This window comes from Andrena cerasifolii, chromosome 2 (assembly GCF_050908995.1).
Source record: "Andrena cerasifolii isolate SP2316 chromosome 2, iyAndCera1_principal, whole genome shotgun sequence".
Taxonomy (NCBI): Eukaryota; Metazoa; Arthropoda; class Insecta; order Hymenoptera; family Andrenidae; genus Andrena; species Andrena cerasifolii.
In genome coordinates, this window is record NC_135119.1 from 11136600 (window position 1) to 11159691 (window position 23092).

The following is a 23092-nucleotide window of genomic DNA, read 5'->3' on the forward strand; positions in this document are numbered from 1 at the left end:
AGTTCTCAGCTCTCGAGTTCTCAGCTCACGAGTTCTCAGCCCTCGAATTCCTAGAGTTATTCGAAGTTCTCGAATTCTCAGCTCTCGAGTTCTCAGCTTTCGAGTTCTCAACTCTCGAGTTCTCAGCTCACGAGTTTTCAGCTCTCGAGTTCTCAGCGCACGAGTTCTCAGCTCTCGAATTCCCAGCTGTCGAGTTCTCAGCCCTCGAATTCCTAGAGTTATTCGAAGTTCTCGAATTCTCAGCTCTCGAGTTTTCAGCTCTCGAGTTCTCAGCTTTCGAGTTCTCAGCTCTCGAGTTTTCAGTTCTCGAGTTCTCAGCTCACGAGTTCTCAGCTCTCGAGTTCTCAGCCCTCGAGTTCCTACAGTTATTCGAAATTCTCGAATTCTTAGCGTTCGAACTTCTAGAATTCTTCAAGGTCTTCGAGTTCCTAGGACTTCTAGAGTTCCCGAACACCTCTGAGTTTCTAAACTCTTTCGAATTCTCCTAGTGCCCCTATCCCAGAGTTCTCCTACTTCTTAAAGATCTTACACTCCTCAGAGTTCCCCTTATTTTCCCTAGTTCCCCCAAACCCCAGTGGTCTTCCCCTTCCTACAGTTTCTACACATCCCAGTGGCGCCATAGATCTCAGATTTCGAGAGTTCTCGAATATATTCGCGAAAGCAGGTGAAATTCTCCTTCCCCTTCGCGTCCGACTCCCCATCCGGCGGCACTACAGTGGAAATCGAAGCTTCGCGCCGCTGGAGAGCGGCAATTCTGTTGTTTATCCGCGGCTTTCCCCACTCGTGGCAAGTGTTTTCACCTCTTTAGTCTTTGCTCCGCGTAGTGCCGGTCCAAACATCGCCAAGCCAGGCAACCTCGCGGCTTTGCTCCCTACGATCGGTCCCTTTACACACCCGAGAGAAAAAGTTTCGACTGTGCGCGCTACCATGTCGCGAATCTCGGGGATCCTCCTTCTTCTCTTCATCGTTGCAACAATTGCAATGGTAAACGCCAAACCGACGATATACAAGAGGAACCAGGACAATGTATTCGAGCCAGGTGAGTCCAGTTCAGTGCAATCTTCGATGTTTAAATAGTCTCTAGCCTCAAGTTTAAAATCACACGTATCTATCATTTAAGTGTACGAGAGTGTTATTATTATTTGTATTGCTCTATTAACGGGTACTAAAGCAAAGATTTAGCAGATACAAAAATATACACACGGCAAGGGACGATTAACGCGAAAGTATCGATCAGCCCACATTATCTGGAGCTTACAAACTTTTCATAACTGATCTTTTATATTCACTCACAAGGAGAGGACACCGTGTGGTAGACACCGTTTTTGATGAGCCTTGGCACGATGGATCTATGTCGAAAATAGGTGTCCGAGCGTTTCTGCCAATGGGCCTTAATAATAGAGATATTTGCATGTAAATTATTAAAAATTCCATAGTGGCCGTGGAGTTTTAGTGGGTAAAAATCCCACAACTGCCCTGGCGCCCGCGGGGATTCCCCTCCGGAGGAGTCGGGGTGCCTTTTGAAGATTTCCCCAAGTTAAAAAAAAAATTTATAAAAAATTTATTTTTTTTTTTAGTTGTGGGATTTTTTTTTAGTTGTGGGATTTTTACCCAGTAAAACCCCACGGCCACTATGAAACTCTGGAATAATATTTAAGAAAAACAAATAAAGTCTCACTTCTCCGGGAGTTTTACATTTCACCTCCAAAAGCTTTTCTCCACTTTCTGTTACCTCGCAAAAATGAGAATTTTTTTTCTCGACTGCAGCTTCCCTTTTGTACAGGTAGTCTTCCTTTGCATTTCAAAAGCAGCATTGTCCCAAAAAGTTGCAAGCAGAACTCGCCACTTCACTCTCGTCCCAAACGACCGTCGCTCCTTGGCGCAGCCACAACCGATTTCTTTCCCTTTCGCGGGGCTTCCGTTCCTCGAGAGCACTCAACGGTGTCCCGCAGATGAATCTCCCGGCAAAGGAAGCCTCGGATAACGATCTGGTCGAGAGGCTCCTTTAAAAATCGAAAGTTTCGGTTTCTCCATTCACAGCGGAGATCGAGGTCTTGGTCGCGCGTGGATCTCCGCGGTAAAACTTTCACCTTAATTGTTACCGCTGTGAATTGCGTGCGGAGGCAAGTCCTTCCTCTCCTCATTCTTTGCCACGGATCTGCGTGACATTTTTATTTACTCGTTTCCACGGTGAAAGCCACTGATTCTTCGGAGCGTGTATCGCCGCGCCACTATTTTTTTTTTGCAAGCTTGCAATGTAGGTACCTCGACGTCTACTAATGCTCCGACTCTCCGGAAATGAATTCAAAGACAGTGGAGAAACTGCGAAGCAGTGGGAATTATTTGAACTTAAGTAGTTTCAGACACCTCGACTGGCGTCGGCGTGTTTTCACGCCGAGGCACTTGCACCCTGCGCAAGCGCAAGGTTTCTGACGCGCATGCGCGTTTAAGTATTCTGGGAAACTCGAAAGCATTACTCTAGGCTCCCCGAGTGTTTAATTCGAATATTAGCGAGGAGTTCGCTTTCTACGCTCTTCACAAAATTAAGTCAGCAGTGGCAATCGCTCTAAAAGCTCTGACCGACTCGAAGAGAAGCTTCACAAAAGCTTGTTGCACTCGAAGTGTCAAATTGATAATAAATAATAAATATTATAAATTTAATAATAAATCAATAATCAATATTATAATTCACTAAATATTAATCTGAATGCGCGAGAGTTGACGTGTACGGTGGTAAAATAATAATGGAGTTGAGTTGGCAGAGTAACGAAACGCTATAAAGGCACAAAAACGTGATTAATTTATAATTCTTATTAAACATCTGCAATTTATTAAACTCCCAAGTTATTCGATCGTTTTAGCTTCTCACAGAAAATTGCAAATCTACCTCGGAAGATGGGTAAACAACGTAGCCTGTGACATAAGCCCCGATGACTAACTCGTTCACCGAGTGGTTCTTGAAGCCAGTTTGCCTTATTAGTCAAGACGATGAGACTAAGAACGGTTCGCAAAGTTGACGAATAGACAATATTTCCGTGTGCTGACGACGGAATGGTCATACCTCGAGAATAACTCCACTCCACTCTATTCCTTCCATGGTTGCCATTGTTTCGCTGCACGCAGCTAAATTGAAATGGATCAAAATGGATTATTGATGGTGGTGCCTCGTTAATTGAAACAGGAATCTCACTGTAAGCTAGCGTGGCCTGTCACGGCGTTAATTCTAAGGGCGACAGGGATGAATTGTGACAGGGGGGGGGGAGGGAAGTGAGAAGTGTGAGCGACGGAGGACAGCAGCCACGGTTGACCAAATAAAGGGCGATCTTCCGAGAACCGAATTTCCTTGAGGCGACGTTTGACAGGTGGGAATAACGGGAGGGTGACGTCAGTTTGCTTCGACGCGTGGGCTTCGATTATAGCGAGGCCACGATCGCGAGTAGATCGTGCTCCCGATGCAACTCCTAGACGCGCCGCGCGCCGTGCACTCTCCGTAAAAAATGGTCACCAGGTATCCAGGGCAAGCTGCAAGGCAGTTAGAGGCTCTCTGCTATAGTTGACCTAGTAGTGTTATTTACTTAGTGGCGAGAGTATTGGAGGCTCGACGGAGGAAGGAACCGCCCCTTCGGGGTGTGCTTGTAAGTAGTGTTCCTGATTTCTCGATATTTTTTGTGTCTCGAGAAATCAGAAACGGGATCATATTTCTTGAGAATTATCGAGAATTCTCGAGATATTGAAAGACATATTGCGGAAATTATATTTTTGGAATAATGTTGATAATAGTTATCAAAAACACAAGAAAACTTTAACTAAATGATTATTCCTGTCTAATTTATACAAAACTTGTGTAAATGAAAAAATAGATATTAAATATAATTGGTAAATTTATTTATTTAATACAAAATTTACTTTAAAAATTACTTTTTGATTTTAAAATTTATTTTTAAATAGCACAATGCGTCTAATGTAGCGTCAACGAATCTATTTATTTTTTGTGGCAAAATCTGTTACTGTTATATTTTCACGTTTTATATATATATCTTGGCTGTTAAATGAAAAATGCGTCTCTTGACCCTTTCGGAAGAAATTCTGGATCATGCAAAAATTTTATACGGGACACAATAGTCTTATCTCCTCTTTTCTATATTTCTTCTTTAATAGCCACAAGAAACTCATTAGGTACTTAATTCAGTATACAATTTTTCTAAATTTTTAAATAAGAATTTAAGAGCACCTTCAGCAGTGGATAATATCGAATCTTCTGTACTGTGATTTTCTATTGGAATTCATATAGATTCTAATGTTATTAATAAGATGTATTATAAATTGTAGATGTGTTTATACGTTCGCGATTAACTAGCAATACATTCATTTACGAAAATAAATGAGATTTATAATATTCTTCCTAGACTTAAGTTTCTCGAGAAATTATAGTATTTCTCGAGAAATGAGAGATAAGCAATTATAAAATTTCTCGAGAAACGCTCGACAAAGTTGAAATTATAGAATATTTACTATTATAGAATATTTCAAATTATAGAATTTTGAAATTATGAAATATTTGCTATATTAGAATATTTGCAATATAGAATATTTGCAATATAGAATTTTGAAATTATAGAATATTTGCAACCCCACTTCTGTGATCCCCCTTTGGTAGACTCTAAATTGATCTTCATTGGGAACCTAATAGAGATCGAACGAGCTTGATAGTGCCAGCGTCCAGAGTCCTTACTTGTATCCTTGATATTCCAGACTAAGTGGCTTGAACCTTGGAGACATCGATAATGATATGGATAGCAGAATGTATGGCACAGACATTAGTAGTGGTAGAGTGTCTGAAGGCAGCTTCAAAGCTAATGAAATGTCTGCAGGGTAATTTAAAAAGTGGCGATACACCTTACCTTCGAAGGGCGGCCCCATCATCGACGTTAATGCGATCGAGTTATTAGGCTGCTGGGAAAATTGTGTTATCGGGTCATTAGTAACGTCATAGTAGTTATTGGGTCACTAGTGATATCGAGTTAACGGCTTCTTAATAACATTGAGAGGTTCGGCGATCGGTAGTATAGAGTTAACGTGAAAGTGACGTTCCAATGGAAAATTGAAATGTTCGTGTGGTATAGTACAATCGATTAAGTGATTCAGCGCTTCTATCCATCTAAACACGCAACTATTTTCAACTATTTCGAACTATTTTACTGTACATCATCTTAATCTCGAGGAGTGGGCGAAGATTGGTAAACTCGTTTCTACAGTCGAGTCGAAGATGGAATCGATTTGGGTGACCTCCCACCACTTATCGAAGTAGGGAAACTGATTTCCTCTTTTCTTCCCGCGTTGAATTCAATGTCTAATGCCTTAGACGCCCATAGTTGACTTTTCGGCGGAAGTAGTGATGGGTTCGAACAAATCGCGAACATTTTTGTTTGTTTCTAATGAAATGAAGCTTGGGACGTTCAACTGACTGTCCCTGTTGTTTAACAGCCTTGGGACTTATTATTTATGTTTATTAACATCATTCTTCATTTTGAATAAATTCGGCACGAATGAAATAACTTTGCATTTCTATGACCTATTGTTACAATATAATCTCTACCTTCAATTTCTATTATTAAAAATACTAACATCCTTAAAAATAATAAAAAATTATAAAATACACAATATCGTAAACTTATTATAATTACTAAAATTTAAAAAAAAATAGATAACCATCGTAACCATCAGTGATAGAAACGCAAACTCATTTCATTCACGCCGAACTTATTATTCTTCAAAATAATAATAATTGTCAAATGCACTTTCATTAATTTTTTTTTTGTCCTCTGCGTATATTCGAAAATGAGTGCAAAATCCCGCATCTGAGTCAGTCTAATAATCAAATAAAATAAAAGAAAAGATCATTCCAAAAACTTCCCCCACCACCAACTCCATATTTCTTCGCCCAGACTATAGCTACTTCATCCACCGCCCCCGCGACGATATATCTTCCCCCGTAATCTCTTATCTGGCGCGATGTTCAGGATCCGGAAAAGCGGATCCGTAAATCCTGCGAACGCCCACGTAAAACCGATCCAAGACGATAGTAGAATCTTTGCAGACTGACCTTGGCTGTCGTTATAAAGCTGAAGAAGTGGGATGAGAGACAAAGAAGTAGAAAGGGTGGCTGATCGCAACAAAGTGTGTGCTGCTGCACAGAGCACGATCGTCACGCGAGCTAGCAATTCAAAAGCATTTACTCATGCTGCAAGGTGATGGGCGGAACACTGAACACTCAAAAAAAAGAAATACCCACCTCAATCTTTACGACTGTCGGAGGTAACATTTCAACTCACATCTAAACAGAAATATTGAGTTGTTCAGAAAGTTCGCTGCATTTTCAATAGACGAGGTATTGCAACTGAATGTTCTACTCTGTATTTGATGAAATTGAAACAGTTCTGACAAACGGTTATTATTAAATAAAGTGCCCAATTCTGTACAAAAGCATTGCCTTTTAATTTCCCTACAAACTTTCCGACACATGATAAAATGCACGCTACATAGAGGTTATTTCGTGCAAACTTAACTAGTTTAGAGGTTATTTGATGCAACGCGCCTCTGAACAGAATATACTTTCATAAGCGCTACGATTACGATAGAAGTATTTGCTCCTTGCCCCTCCCCAGTAACCCGCAACTAGGTAAAAGGTAGCAAGTGGCACAGGTGTGCCAGAATTCGTTCCACAGGCAAATGAAATCGACCGTGCTGGAACGCGCATTCCACGGTGTGTCGGTTCTCCGATTTGCCCGCCGGTATGATAATTAATCCGGGTAAATACCAGCTCGATCCGCGATCGAGAGTGACATTCCAGCTGGCGGGAATAGTTGCGCGAAAACGTTCCGATACGTTCACCGCGAGGCCTGACCTTTCAATTTTGCATACTCCTGGGTTACCTCCACTTACCGTGGAATAATAAATTCATTATTTAAATACCGATTCCCCTTTTCACAGTTTCTTATTGCCATGTTGAAATCTGCTAATGTTGAAACACGAAGTATAAATATAACTCCTGTGTACACATGGAAATTGATTGGAGTTATTAAAAGGAACAGAAAGTTGATAGAATTAATAGTCTGGAAAGTTGCAGTCTCTGTAACGTTTTTTTTTAACGCCAACTTGACAACTTGAAAGTTTCAAGTTTCTAGTAATTTGTGAGCAATAATATTTCCATTGATCTTTACAATATCTGATCATTTATTCAGAGCATGCAGGCGTTTGGTTGATATAGCGTATCAAAGCAATAATACAGTAATGGAATCGCTGAGTCGCTATTTGCAGGGCCTCGACGAGCAACGATCACAGATTTAATAGAGATGTCGAGTGGTGTTTGACGCAACAGCAATTCCAACCAGAAACCGCCGCTAGGCACTGATTTTCATTCGATTTTCACGCCAGCAGCCCGTCGAGAGCCAATAATTAAACAACCGACGTCGACGTCGCCGGCAGACGTCTGTTTAACGAATCGATATTCGATTAAGAGTGATAAGCAAATACAACCCATTATATCTGGCGCGGGTGTACGCTTGATAGATCGCGATATCGTTCTTCTGCCCCTCGACTCGTTTCTACGTTTACATTTGCAAGCGTCGTGCACTGTGTTCATATACGACGGCTCGGTTTCACAAATTGCTGAGATTTCTTGTCGAATATAAAAACCCGAATAAAAGAATGTGTAGGTACTACTTTCAGAAGATTCACATTTTTTTCTCATAATTATTTGCCAAATATTCTTCTTTCTTACTAAAATGTTATAAGTACATCTTCGTACCTCTATAGCTATACAATTTTTATATTAACTATATGAATGTTCGATGTGTAGCAACTTCTAACATAAAGCTGAGTGGTGATTCCCGAATATACCATGAAAATAAATTTAAGTGGAATCATACGAGTTTCTTTATTCCTGTGTTTCAGTGATGGTGCCAGTATCCTCCACAGTGATCCCCCTTTCAGTGTACAAAATGGAGTATAATTTAGGATTCATATCCAAGGACAAGAAGACCCAGTCTTCGTTCAAGCCAGAGGGAGGGGTGAAGCTGATAACGAGTAAATAGAACCTCGCTAATTACGTCTCTTAATCAACTGAAACACGCGCGAATGTTGTCTTTCCGCAGTCAAGAAGAGCCAGGAGAAGAAGACGTAAGGTAGCCCACGAGTCGAACATCCTCCAATTGTGATTCCATCTGCAAGGGAGACGATAGATGCTTCTTCCCCGGTGACACGTTTCCAAGCGAAGATCTATCGTCGACGTAGAAGCGCAAATTAGTTCAGTGTCGTGTTGTGACGTAACAGATCATTTCTCTGGGCTGTAAGCTGACTTTGGATGCCCGCGAATCCACTGATTCACTGAGAAAGTCGCGGTCTACATAGCTGCAGAGGCTTCACGCGAAAAACTGACTCACTTCTCGGTTCACGTTAGTCGATCGTTCCCCGCCGAGCGTAATCAAACGTCACGAAGCCAAATTTTAGTCAGAATGAAGACGAAGTCTGTTAAGTTTTTGTATTTAATTCCGAAATATATAAAGCATCGTTTCTGACATTCGTTTATGGAGTATGTACTCCAACCTACTAGAATCTACCTATCTATCGCTACGATATCTCCATTGCTTCCTCGGCTGAAACAGACGCAAAGATTGCTGTAAGAAGAGGAACGCTGGTTAAGAATCTTGCTGGCGTCGTTGATAAACTTACGCATCTCGTTGAACATGAAATCGTCCTGATATTCTTTGAGGAACTGCGCGGACCTATTTTCGTCGAGGAACAGGGAGTAGACACGCTTCACGTCCTCGATGTGAACCTAAAAGTACGTTCCAATGAATTTCAATGAATTCCAAACTAAAGAAATATTGCAGTATAAACTCTCGATATGTGCTCGTCTCAACTACGCGTTAAGCGTTCGTCGCTATCCTCTCCACTTCTTGGAATCCTTCGGTCGGGAGTGGGAGAGCCCGAAAGCGAGCGAGACAAGACGAAAGAGTCGACACGACGTTACAGTTTGCTACAAAAGAGAGAAAGCAAGCGCAGGAAATTTTGGGAAGTGATAAATTTTGGGGAGCGACAAATTTTGAGCACAAAAAATCGGAAAAAGTTTAAGCACACAGGCTTGAGACAACTTTAAAAATAATTCACTTTTTATGTAGCGAATTAGCAATGACTCGGATGTGAGTTGCCATATTAAATTAATTTTGAAATTATCTCGACACTTTTAAATTAAAATATTTGATAATATTTCGCGGAAAGTGAGGCAGACGCTTGTTAGCCTAGGGGCGCCAAACTTTCAAACCCGCCCCTGCTTTGCCTCGCTTCGTCTTTCACGTGCCTAAGCTCTGTCTCTCTCTCGCGGCTCAGAATCGTCGACACCCATGCGTTAAGCATTCGCGCAGCCAGTTCCGAGCGCGAGCCCATAGCGAGTGTTTACTGTGCATCCACGTTTACAGTATTATATTTACTTCGGTGCTCTTCCTTCGCCGACTCACAAGGGAAGCAGTTGTGATCAGCTGAATGGCGTATCTCAGTGACGTCTCCAGCGCGATTCTAGTGAGCACTGTCAAAGCATCGTCAGCCATTTCGCAGTCCTCCTCCTCGCACCTGATCTTCAAAATTTCCTTCAAGTCTTTCTCTTGGTAAGGAGTCGTCGGCACGATGATCATACGGTCCAACAGATCGATAGGAATGCCATGTGGACTTTTGTAGTTCGTCCCTCTAATCCTAGTTATACCTAGAAAGTGGAAGACCCGTATATTAATTAAAATAAATGCTTGAAAGCTGGTTCAGGTGCCGTCAAGATGCTGCACGCGTACCTCTGTTCGTAGCCATAATTACAACAGGCGCCATTTCATTTTCGAGCGCTCGATTGAGGAATGAGAAGCACTCGATGTCCAGCATGTGGACCTCGTCAATGAATAATACACCCGGAACGATTTCTGCCTTTCCTTCTTCGCGCCACTCGGCAACCTTCGCGTTTATCTGGTCCCGAACCTCTGCCTTGATCTCCCCAGTGTCGCCAGAGAATAACGCCAGGAATCCATGGGTCCTGCTGTTTATGACGTCGATTTCGTGCAAGGTCACTGTATGCACCACTTCCTTACGCTTCTGTAATTCACCCTCGGGGCATTGCACGAAACGTGTTTGCGAGCCAGTCGCGTCGTAGTCGCGGGCCCGGGTGAACGATCTTCCTAGCCTGTTGATCTTCCCCGTGGCTTTGTCGATCGTTATCACGTCGCCGGCTTGCACCTTGAATGAGCAAGTAGGTTAAGCATCCTCCAAAGGCAGTATTACGAACAGTGTCGGATTTGAGCAGAAAGGCCCAAGTGGCAAACGTTCCCATTTTTCGGGAAAATGAAGAGGTGGTTTACTAAAGAAACGGGCTAAGTGTGCAGAAAAGTACAGAAAAGAAATATAGTGTTTGAGTAAAATCATAGTTTTGTTTTTGAAGATAGGGCCCTTCTCTGCAGGGGCAACTGCTCATCAGCCGCCCGTTAAATCCGCCACTGCTTACGAATGACAAACAGCGATCGATGAGCTTCTACTAACTTTCTCCTTCATTAAGCTGTCGATCATCTTATTTCCCAAGTCGTAGATGGTCTCCATCTCCGTCGTCTTCAGCGTCAGCTTGCCAACCTTCGCTCCGACACCTGTAGCAGGTCTGTCTACCTGAATTTCGACTACCTCGCCCTCTATGATCTCTGTTTCCTCCTTGATCCTGACGCCGATGGATTTCCTGATTGCTTGGGTCAGTGCTTCTGTTTTGCCCATCTCCAAGGAGTATATTTCTGAGCCCGCCATTGAGGTGAACGGGGTGTCTAAGCCTAAGGCTTGTGCAATGCCCATGGCGATGGCGGTCTTCCCAGTGCCAGGCTGACCTGCTAATAGTACAGCACGGCCTGCTATCTTGCCGTCTTTGATCATTTCTAGGACAACACCAGCAGCGCGGCGTGCCATGAGCTGACCAACCATGCCCTGCGACACCTAAATTTAATTGAGATAGTGGAGGAGTATAGCTAATGCATGAGGGCCCTGAACGATAATATGTAATAAATAAATGTATTACATGGCGAGGTTCCAAGCTATCGTCCAAGCCTAAACCTCTGATATGAGAATGAGCACCGATCCTCTCTATTCTAGTGATCTCTCGCACTTCCTGAACCTTTGCAGCTGCGACAGCCTGAAACAAGAATGTTGCGAAGTTAATGCAATGCGATAGTACATGCTTGCGGCGTATATACGCTACTTCGCTGTAGCACACAGAGACAGATATGGATCAAACAAACAGTTGCCATGGTAACTCGTCTTGCCTGCGTCGTGAAAGGCAATGTGGAAAGAAGTACAGAACACGTTGATCCTGTTTTGAATTGCGGGAATAAAATATGTACAGATGAAACCTACTATCACGGATTATGCTGCTTTATATGTACTTTAAGTGTGTATAGGTTAGCCGCTGCATAGATAGCTGAGTGATATCTATGATATCGTAGTGTTGATGACATTATTAAGTATAATATCAGGATGTGGAAACAGTTACTAATTTCGATTTTCATGAACAATACGTACCGCCATGTTTGCAGATTCTCCACGTGTTTAATCTCGCAATATTAATTCAGCTACAACTGTTGTTGAGCGCTTTGAGCTTCTGCAAGAAACGCATTTAAATCGCCATGAATACTGTGCGTAAGACGCCACGATTGGAGGTGATTGGAGACGAACCGACGCCAGCGCCGAGCGAGTGACGCCAATGCGAAGCTAACCACGGCCAACCAGCGTCGCCGGGAAATAGGGTAGATGTACCGATCATTAGAAATGTTTGGCGCAGACACGAGGAAGTGTCCTCACTTTCCCTGGTTTACCCTTTCTAAGGCCGTCTGACCATGGATTGTCGCGTCAGTGACGCGTATGCAGCAGATAGAAGGATATACAAAGCAATTGAATATATTTTCTTTTCCTAAGAAAAGAAGAAATATTCAATTTCAATGTTTATCCTTCTATCTGCTGCATACGTGTCGCTGGCGCGACGATCCGTGGACAGGTTTTAAAGTAAACGGTACATTACACGTATACACATACACATACGTCCCGATTCACACCAATTCACACATTCACAGTTTAGTACGCACCTCATTGGTAGGAGGCGCTACAAACTCTGCTTCAACTTTCGTAAGAGGGAAGCTTGGCCCCCCTGGTGCCACCTCTGAAGTAACAACTTCGTGAAAGAACTGTGACTTGTGTTGCGCACTGTATGTTTAAAAACGGTAACTCTGAGAACCATATTCCACCGATTCATACAGGTCGGTAAAGTTAATAGACATGAAAAATAACTGCCCCTGCTAAGAAAAATGAAAACACTGCAAATGAAGAATTGCATACTAAATTACTTTTCAATTACTAAATAAACGAAATCGATCCAAATACGATCGCATTCTTTATCCTTATCACCGACCCACGGTAAAAAGTATCTCTTACCTCGCCATAATTGGTTTCAACACAGACGAGGTACAGCATAGACCTATCACCTTATAGATGTTCGTGTCGCCACCCAAACTGTATTACCGACCCATAATTTGAGGTCTGAATGTAGTGGCATCTGCTCATGAACAGCGTTCAACTCAGCAACTACTCTGACATGTGTTGAAAGGCTGAAAGGTGTTTGCGTACTTGTATACGTGTGACTCGTTTAGAGAGAGAGTTTGGCACAGGTAGGCTTTTGCTACGCTATGCTTTGGCTCGGTTTGTCAACGACTCACGCGGATTTTTCTCCGAAAATCCATTTCAGGGATCAAGACACTATGAAGCACAAAAATGGTATTTCTTCAAAGCCCATGCAAGCTATAAGTTGCAAGATGACATTGTTTATTAGTACTTTGCGTGTAGTAGAACCTTTTCACGTATCGTACGCCGAAAAGTATTAAAAATTCACGCTGTTACTGACATTCCCGCAAGATTCTAATGCACTTTTGAAGTAATAATAATTGGATATTACTGGCTACGAGTATTAGTTTATGGCCAACACTAAAATTTACAGTAAAATCTAATTCTTAAAAGACTCGCAGAAGGTTGCATGATGCACGAGTGTCGTGGTGTGCATGGATGCAACTGCAAGTCGAGTTACTTTTGAAACCCGCATTGGGAAATAAAATTTTGTCTAGCGCTGAGAAATTCATCGGTTCAGTGAAGTGTGTGCACGTCATAGTTCATATTGTCTCGTGATTTCTCAATTCGCGCATAAATTTCATCGATTACTGGACCATGTGGGAGGCCTTTTAACAGGATTCCATTTAGATATACCCGTTACCTAGAAGACTTTTTCAGAAACTGAAGGACGTTTAAAAACAGGAAGTGCTTCTGTAATCGTGTGCAATGCGATTGTAGAGTCAGTGCCTGTGCCTGCCAAAAAGTGTTTCATAGAGTACCGTGGTTCTATCGTATACTTCGTCGATCTTAGTAACTAAGGGGGAGAAACAAGTATGTCACTCATATTTCTCCAAATATTCCTGCAACTATTCATTTACACCAAGTTCCACTAAAATGTATTTATTCATTATAAATAATACTAGATGATATGTATAAGCATTAACATTAATGTATCGAACAATTAAACATTGAGAATAAAAGAGAATTCATTCGGCGTAGAAAATCATTTGCAAATTCAAGATCAAATGTTACTAATTGCTTGATATCTCAAGTTCTATCGATCAAAGTTAATAATAATTTCTACTGGGCGGTTAGGGTAAATGTTGTTAACATTATTTGTCATAGCAATAGCCAATGGAACGTATATTTTAGCAGAAAATCCATTTTTGCCGAAGAATTCGTTGGATTTCGCAATTGTAATTAACCGTCGACCTTGTTTTGATCGGGAGACATCGTTCCTCGAAGTCTAGATAAGGAGCTCACAGAGCTTCATGTACTCAGTCGTCGTCGGTCTTCCGGGCCTGGAGGACCTCCGGGGACCCTGCAGTTGTCGAGCTACCTGGACCTACTGGACTTCCTGGACTTCCTGGACTTCCTGGACTTGCTGAGGACCTGGTCAGGGTTTCAACTCGGGTCCATCCCCCTCCCCCCGATGCAGCCGAGCCACCTGGAGAGGCGGATTCAGGAGCCTTTCTTGGAGGGGGCGAAATATGTAAAAGTACATAAGTACATTTTTTAACCCTCTTTCACAAGATTTAAAATTTGCTTGTAACTTATGTTTTAATATCTCAATCTGATACTGTAACCTAAATAATTAAATTCACATTAATTATAATTCTGTATAAATAATTAAATTCACATTAATTATAATTCTGTATAAATAATTAAATTCACATTAATTATTTATACAGAATTATACACAATGTCATAATATTTTCTATTTTATTACTCTTGGGGGGGGGGGCGATCTGCAGAGATAGCAGTGCAACTTTTCAACTCGTTCAATCTTTCTACATGCTACCGAATAAAACGATTATATATATATATGTATTAAATTCTAGATAAAAGTTTTAGTATCGCGTTTTAAACATTCTAAACAATTTTTCTTTAATTTCACAATCATTCGAGATGCTTAATGTTTTGCATGCAAGTTACGCTTCTCAAGTTTAAATATTTCATATGAGTTTTATGAATCTTCTCTTATTAATAGTTATTACATTCGAGTCATTAGATTTTCTGAATAAAACATAAATAGGCAGTCTCTCTACGGGCCTCGAAACGCTGCGACCTCCTCGTAGTGAGACCTGGTAATTGGTGAGAACAGAGCCGATCCGATTGCTGCGATTGTCAAATATCCTAAATAAGTAGATAGATACAAGAATTTCTTTAAATAGTAATACTTTGATATAATGTAAAAATAAATGTAACTCGAAATGTTTGAATAAATCATTCCTTCCCTTCCTTCCACATGTATAAATATATAAAATAAAGTAATGTGGAATTCTCAAGATATGTGAAATAATGGAGTTCAATAACGACGTTCACCAAAGTCGGAGGACGGATCGGACGGATGAACATTTAAAATGCCATGGTATACCTATCTTAATGTATTATTTCCATCGATTACTGGAATATGTGGGAGGTCGATCGTCCAGATTCTACTGCAATACACTAAAAATAAGTATCTGGAAGACTTTTTTGAAAACACTGTACTCGAGTCCGATCACATCTCCTCAACTTTGAAAGACATATATGTATACATAGAAAGAGCAGGGTGCATGGCTGCAGCTGCGAAAAGTACATATTTCGCAATGGACATTGCGATATAGAATTATTTCCGGCCTTTGTGAAATTTCAACTTCCATGGGAAACAGTTGAGGTCGACAGCAACCTCTACCAATGTGACAACATTCACGAAAGGTGTAAGCTGACAGTTCGACTTCAACCGCGGCAGCGATCGGATCAGTGAATGTACCTGCATATTATTTCGTGATTTCTCGATTCGTGCATCAATTTCATCGATTACTGGACTATGTATGAGGCCGTTTAACAAGATTCTGCTGCATTACACTCAATACCAAGATGCCTTTATGGAAACATTTTACGCGAGCCCGAACACTACTTCCCACTGCTGAGAGATGTTTAGAAATGTGATGTGCTTTTGTGACCGCGTGCAATGCGATTTTAGAGTCAGTACATATTTCGCGATAAAGTATTTCATAGAGCACTGTGTGGACGCGAGTGCAGAGTCAATGTTTTGCGCATACAGAACTATTTAAGTGAAAGCACCGGTGCTCTAAGTGATTTTTCATCGTGGAATTACTGTGTCTACATAAAATTATTTCTGGCCTTGACGAATTTCCAGTTAGCTGGGAGTCGGTCGAGCGCCATAACACCGCCAACAACCCCTACGTCACAACATTGCCAAGCGGTGTCACCTCTGTCAGTTCGACTTTACTCGCGACGGTGATCGCATCAGTGAGTGCGTGTACATATTATTTCGTGATTTCTCGATTCCTGCATAAATTTCATCGATAACTGGACTATGTGGGAGATCGTTCAACGAGATTCCACTACATTACACTCAGTACCTAGAGGACTATTTTGGAAACGCTTTACTCGAGTCCGAACACATCTTTCCACTGTTGAGATATGTTTAAAAACATGAACTGCTTTTGTAATCGTGTGCAATGCGATTGTAGAATCAGTGCTTATTTCGCGATAAAGTATTCGATAGTGCACAGTGGCCCTGCGTATTAGTAATGTGAACGCGAACGTAAAGTCAGTGTTTTAACGCATCTAGAATAAATTCAGAGCACCAGTGCTCCTATTGCTTTTTCATCGCGAAAGTAATGTGACATATTTGGAAGTGTGACACATTCTATGGGGTACTGACCCTGCAACTGCTGGACATTCGCCTGCAGATCGAATAGCTACTGCTAAAAGGGGATGCTTGTCAGTGAGACTATTTTCAACGAACGGTGAGTGATACTTTTTCATTCTTTGAATTTTTCTGTACGCTATCGAACATAATGATTACTGTAGCGAGCATAGTGACCACGAATACGTACTTAGTACTCGCGAATAGTAAAATTTAATGCGTGTACTTCCAAATGTTTAATACACGTAGAAAAATACAATGAATAAATTTTAAATTCGCGATAGGAGTTTTAATATCGCGTTTCAAACATTCTAAACTTCTTTTCTTTAATTTCACAATCATTCCGGATGCTTAATGTATCGAATACGAGTTACATTTCTGAAGTTGAACTCTTTCGTGCGAGTTCTTTCAAATCTTCTCTCTTAACAGTAATTACATTCGAGTCATTAGATTCTCTTAATAAACAATGACAGTAATTTTTGGTACTACTTGGTTATTATGCTCGCTAGTTTTGCTTGCCCGTTGCATGTGCTAAATATTAAGACACACTGGTAGTAATATTACGAGAAATCAAAAATTGCCACTCTTACCACCTGATATCTCGACCTCAAATGGTCCCTTTATAAAATAACAGTATAATAATAAATGACTGCCGCCAAAGTGGCTGCTATATGAACTTAAATTTCTTTCTCCCTTGCATAAAAATAACTTTAAGCCACTAAACCTACAAATTTTATACATCGCGGAAGAACTTGCACATGTGCTTAGTTTTAACTAGCCATAGTCCTAGAGTCCATTAAGTTTTAATTTAAGAACTTTAGTCGTAAGAATTTTTCCAAATTTTCAAAAATGCATTGGTCGAATATGGACCAGAAATATTTCGTAGAAATGGGTCACTTTCGTAGGTACCTCCGCGTTGGTGTGCCTGGACTTGGTAACGTTTTCCAATGCATTGCGTCTTGCAAAACGTTGTCAAGCTGAAGCCTACGATCTAGTTTAAGGGTCCAGATCAAGCCAAACTTACATTCGGTGAGTTTGGTTCGGTCTGGACATCTATTCAGAAATGCACTTGCGTACTTCGAGCGATAAGCTTTTGTTCCGCCTCGTTCTTTTTAAATATAAGAGTGCCAAACACACCCTTCTAGAAATACAATTCGCCTTCGATCACTGATTTCTATTTCGCGCATGGTGTTCTCGCCCTTCATAGGCCGGCTGTGCTGGGTACAACTTATTACGGCTTTACACAGAGGACCATTGTTAGACGAAGATGTGCGACAGTTCTTGTTCTCGGTCACGCTCGCCATGGCTGTGTAAAGTCGTGATATGGAGCATGCCATGTAGAAACGAAATTTCGGTGGATCGAGGGTGAATGTTCGCGTCGCGCCGCGCCTTTCGGTCCTTTAGTCGTTTAGTCTCTTTTGCAATCTCAATCGGGGGATTCTTAGCTTTCGCATATCCCTCGAAAGTTACGCAAGTGCATATTTGCAATAGATTATGCCACTAGGGCTCATTGTAAAGAGTGCGATAGGCTAGATTTAAGGGTAGAGGTACGCTTGCTTGTTGAGAGTGACGCCTTTTACCTTTGCTTTTGCTTACAATTAGCTTCACCGTGCACCGTGTCGTTTCGCATTTAGTATACTTTTACAGACTTGTCATAGTGTATTTTCTATTTCCTACTTTCAATTCTCTTTTCTTTTTTTCCGGTAATATAATTCGCTCTCGGGAGAGATCTTGAATTAGCACAAGATGCTCGGGCACGATACACTCGCCTGTGCAAATTGTCGGCTTTGTGATGGGAGCGCGTATTGCAGCTGCATGTGATTTAATTGTGAGGCGGGCTGCTGTGAGTCTGACCCCTCAGGCGCGGCCCCTAGTGGGGAACTCCCGTTAATGGGGGGCTGGATGAATGGTGGTCGCGTATTAGCGTTTTGTCTGTGCAACTGCAATGCGTGAGTGTATCGAGCAGCTCGAGATCTCTCACGACGGCGAATCCGTGTCCGTTTTTCAATTCTTTTTCTATCTCTGCAATGAGATACTTAGCGTCTATTTGTCACTTGAAACCAGTGCAAGTGTGCCTCTAAAATATGCGAAAGAAATTGTAATGGCATATGTGTAGAAAGATCGACGAGAACCTCTCGTCTATCTTTCTTACGCGCGCATGCTAACCCTTTGGACTTTAAAGTAAAGTCTTTGGAAATAATTTTAGTAGTTTTTTACCTTATACCGCAATCACAGTCCAAAGGGTTAGTATAACGAAGTATAGTGTATATGTGTGCTGCGAAACTTAGAAAATTTAGCCAGGCAAGTCCAGTTTTAAGCGCATCATCGAAACATTCGCCGAGGGATTCGCCGAGGTTTTCTCTGGTGAATTCTTTAATAAAGAATTCACTAAGAGATTCGTTGCTAGTTTCAGGGAAGAATTAGATCTGGGTTAGGGTTTACTAACACTTTAGAGTAGAATTGGAATTTTTCTGGCATTCCATGCCATTAGCGCCTGATGAGGCTGCTTCTATTTCCTTTTACAATTCGGAATTATCATGCGCCTAAACAGGCTGCTGTATTTTTTAATTAACATTAAAAAGGATGAGACCTGATGATGGTACATTAGAATTAAAAAGCATTAGGCGCCCAAAAAGGCTACTCCTTCCATACATTAAGATTGAAAAACCTTAAACGCCCGAAGAGGCCACTCCTTTTTTCTATCAGACAGAATCAGAATTCATTGAGCGCCCAATGTGGCTGCTGGAAATTTTTCTCAAAGTCTGAATTGCGTGACACCTTGCAATTTAAAGGAAATTTTTTCGAACTTGTTTAAATACAAATTGTCTGTTTCAGTTATAGTGTTTGTGATCGCCCGTAATGCGATCGTAGAGTCAGTGTTTTTGCGCAAGTAAAGCTAGTCGAGAGCACCGGTGCTCTAATAACTTTTTCACCGCGAAAGTAGAGTCATGCACGAGTCCAACTGCAGCTGCAACGTTGAGAGCTAAGCTGGGGCTGAGTTGAAGGGTGCTCGTCTGAGAGCTGCTGGTCAGAGGGATGCTGGTCAGATGGGTGATGATCAGAGGGGAGCTGGTCTCAGGGATGCTGGTCAGAGGGTTACGAGTTTGCAGAGATGCAGTACCGATGATGACAGCGAACGGTGAGTCATTTTATAATTCTTTGAATGGGGGTGCATGTAGTACAGCTACTTAGCTCTTTCGATTCTGGCCGTTCCAACACAAATGCACGACATGCAGAGGCCCTTTTCACATGGTCGGTATTCGTTTGGGGAACTCTTATGCAATATTTCGCGAATATGGTCTAGGGCGTCTAGGCAGTAGCCTTATGGCGTGGTCCTTTTCTAAACCATATTCACGAAATATCGTAGAAATGTTCCCGAAACTAATGCCAATTATATAAGATGCGCCACTAAACGTTATGCATGTGTGTTCGAAAGAGCAGCATCGATTGAGCTGACCATACAAGGTACTCGTAGATAGTGACATGCATGTGTCTGTCTCAAAATAAAAAATAAAATAAATCAATACAATTGTTGCTCGCGATTCTTACAATTTTATATCGATTAATAATAATTCGTAAAATAATCGGATCGATCGAGTCAAGTAGAGTCACCGCGAAATTTTTTGAAATGGGTCTCAATGAAACTAGTCTTCCTAACAATCTTGCATTCTAGCAAGATCTTTTATGGTCGCCGGTAATGCGATCGTAGAGTCCACGCTTTTTTCGCGTCCATATATTTTCAAGAGCGCCGCGGCTCTTGTGTAGAGTTCTATTACCGCGAATTTACAGTCAAATTTTTGCGGATCTATGATTTATACAGAGCACGGGAGCTCGTGTTGATTTTTCGTCGCGAAAGTAAAGTCAACCTTTTGCGTATCGGAAATTTGTCCAGAGCACCGGTGCTCTAATTGCTTTTTCATCGCGAAAGTAAAGTAAAATTTTCGATTAGCTTCAATTTTCAGCTGCTTGGTATTCTAGGTCCTAGAAAGGACCTAGCTTGTGGGCCCTAGAGAGGGCCCAGAACAGGGGCCCTAGAGAGGGCCTTCGGCATAGGCCCTAGAGAGGGTCCTAGTCATGGGCCCTAGAGAGGGTCCTAGTCATGGGCCCTAGAGAGGGCCTAGCTCGTGGGCCCTAGAGAGGGTCCTAATCATGGGCCCTAGAGAGGGTCCTAGTCATGGGCCCTAGAGAGGGCCTTCGGCATAGGCCCTAGAGAGGGTCCTAGTCATGGGCCCTAGAGAGGGCCTAGCTCGTGGGCCCTAGAGAGGGCCTAGAATTATGCTAGCTTGGTAGCTAGCTAAGATGTACTAGCATGCATGCCGTAGAATGTAGAATACGAGTACCTTGTATAAGTGGGTCGTAATCTTTGTGCGTGCATTTTGGAAGGAAAAGCATCATACCTAAGGCACGCAATGCATTTGGTAGGATAAGCTTCCTACATAATGCATGCAAAAAGACCTTACCCAACAAAAACACATTCAGAAACTAAGGAATGTGAAATAGATGAAATGTGAAATAGATGAAATGTGCGCGTTTAATAAACAGGAGCGCTAAAAGTTGCTGTTTAAATATAAATTGTCGGTTTGAGTTATAGTGTTTGTGATCGCCCGTAATGCGATCGTAGAGTCAGTGTTTTTGCGCAAGTAAAGCTAGTCGAGAGCACCGGTGCTCTAATAACTTTTTCACCGCGAAAGTAGAGTCATGCACGAGTCCAACTGCAGCTGCAACGTTGAGAGCTAAGCTGGGGCTGAGTTGAGGGGTGCTCGTCTGGGAGCTGCTGGTCAGAGGGATGCTGGTCAGACGGATGGTGATCAGAGGGGAGCTGGTCTCAGGGATGCTGGTCAGAGGGTTACGAGTTTGCAGAGATGCAGTACCGATGATGACAGCGAACGGTGAGTCATTTTATCATTCTTTGAATGGGGGTGCATGTAGTACAGCTACTTAGCTCTTTCGATTCTGGCCGTTCCAACACAAATGCACGACATGCAGAGGCCCTTTTCACATGGTCGGTATTCGTTTGGGGAACTCTTATGCAATATTTCGCGAATATGGTCTAGGGCGTCTAGGCAGTAGCCTTATGGCGTGGTCCTTTTCTAAACCATATTCACGAAATATCGTAGAAATGTTCCCGAAACTAATGCCAATTACATAAGATGCGCCACTAAACGTTATGCATGTGTGTTCGAAAGAGCAGCATCGATTGAGCTGACCATACAAGGTACTCGTAGATAGTGACATGCATGTGTCTGTCTCAAAATAAAAAATAAAATAAATCAATACAATTGTTGCTCGCGATTCTTACAATTTTATATCGATTAATAATAATTCGTAAAATAATCGGATCGATCGAGTTAAGTAGAGTCACCGCGAAATTTTTTGAAATGGGTCTCAATGAAACTAGTCTTCCTAACAATCTTGCATTCTAGCAAGATCTTTTATGGTCGCCGGTATTGCGATCGTAGAGTCCACGCTTTTTTCGCGTCCATATATTTTCAAGAGCGCCGCGGCTCTTGTGTAGAGTTCTATTACCGCGAATTTACAGTCAAATTTTTGCGGATCTATGATTTATACAGAGCACGGGAGCTCGTGTTGATTTTTCGTCGCGAAAGTAAAGTCAACCTTTTGCGTATCGGAAATTTGTCCAGAGCACCGGTGCTCTAATTGCTTTTTCATCGCGAAAGTAAAGTAAAATTTTCGATTAGCTTCAATTTTCAGCTGCTTGGTATTCTAGGTCCTAGAAAGGACCTAGCTTGTGGGCCCTAGAGAGGGCCCAGAACAGGGGCCCTAGAGAGGGCCTTCGGCATAGGCCCTAGAGAGGGTCCTAGTCATGGGCCCTAGAGAGGGCCTAGCTCGTGGGCCCTAGAGAGGGTCCTAATCATGGGCCCTAGAGAGGGTCCTAGTCATGGGCCCTAGAGAGGGCCTTCGGCATAGGCCCTAGAGAGGGTCCTAGTCATGGGCCCTAGAGAGGGCCTAGCTCGTGGGCCCTAGAGAGGGCCTAGAATTATGCTAGCTTGGTAGCTAGCTAAGATGTACTAGCATGCATGCCGTAGAATGTAGAATACGAGTACCTTGTATAAGTGGGTCGTAATCTTTGTGCGTGCATTTTGGAAGGAAAAGCATCATACCTAAGGCACGCAATGCATTTGGTAGGATAAGCTTCCTACATAATGCATGCAAAAAGACCTTACCCAACAAAAACACATTCAGAAACTAAGGAATGTGAAATAGATGAAATGTGAAATAGATGAAATGTGCGCGTTTAATAAACAGGAGCGCTAAAAGTTGCTGTTTAAATATAAATTGTCGGTTTGAGTTATAGTGTTTGTGATCGCCCGTAATGCGATCGTAGAGTCAGTGTTTTTGCGCAAGTAAAGCTAGTCGAGAGCACCGGTGCTCTAATAACTTTTTCACCGCGAAAGTAGAGTCATGCACGAGTCCAACTGCAGCTGCAACGTTGAGAGCTAAGCTGGGGCTGAGTTGAGGGGTGCTCGTCTGGGAGCTGCTGGTCAGAGGGATGCTGGTCAGACGGATGGTGATCAGAGGGGAGCTGGTCTCAGGGATGCTGGTCAGAGGGTTACGAGTTTGCAGAGATGCAGTACCGATGATGACAGCGAACGGTGAGTCATTTTATCATTCTTTGAATGGGGGTGCATGTAGTACAGCTACTTAGCTCTTTCGATTCTGGCCGTTCCAACACAAATGCACGACATGCAGAGGCCCTTTTCACATGGTCGGTATTCGTTTGGGGAACTCTTATGCAATATTTCGCGA

General features: G+C 42.2%; 2 protein-coding genes across 3 annotated transcripts in view; one reads left to right on the top strand and one right to left on the bottom strand.

The window, feature by feature from the left end:
- The window catches only part of LOC143366086 (uncharacterized), a 42823-nt gene extending 34247 nt beyond the window's left edge, over positions 1-8576 (top strand). The window contains exons 1-3 of one of the 2 annotated variants that reach the window (XM_076806861.1): positions 772-1039; positions 7954-8085; positions 8154-8576. In XM_076806861.1, coding sequence (XP_076662976.1) covers positions 928-1039; positions 7954-8085; positions 8154-8182 — 273 coding nt within the window. In that variant the 5' untranslated portion in view covers positions 772-927 and the 3' untranslated portion in view covers positions 8183-8576. Of the gene's footprint in view, positions 1-771; positions 1040-7953; positions 8086-8153 lie in introns of those variants that run through there. The other variant, XM_076806860.1, reaches the window with a different exon arrangement.
- Rept (RuvB-like helicase 2 rept) lies at positions 7216-11744 on the bottom strand. Its single transcript, XM_076806856.1, has 7 exons — positions 11590-11744; positions 11090-11203; positions 10573-11007; positions 9840-10272; positions 9489-9757; positions 8731-8836; positions 7216-8654 (listed from the first exon to the last, which is right to left on the bottom strand). Exons 1-7 carry the CDS (start codon positions 11593-11595, stop codon positions 8629-8631), a joined length of 1389 nt encoding a protein of 462 aa, XP_076662971.1. The 5' UTR covers positions 11596-11744; the 3' UTR covers positions 7216-8628.
- Between the last annotated feature and the right edge of the window lie 11348 nt (positions 11745-23092).

What these genes read in the sequence shown, in the direction of transcription:
- Rept (XM_076806856.1), bottom strand. An exon ending in GGCGAAGGAAGAGCACCGAA is followed by an intron (nt 8,837 to 9,488) that starts GTAAATATAATA and finishes ACGTACTTTTAG; the next exon opens with GTTCACATCGAGGACGTGAA. An exon ending in TTTCATGTTCAACGAGATGC is followed by an intron (nt 8,655 to 8,730) that starts GTAAGTTTATCA and finishes CGTCTGTTTCAG; the next exon opens with CCGAGGAAGCAATGGAGATA.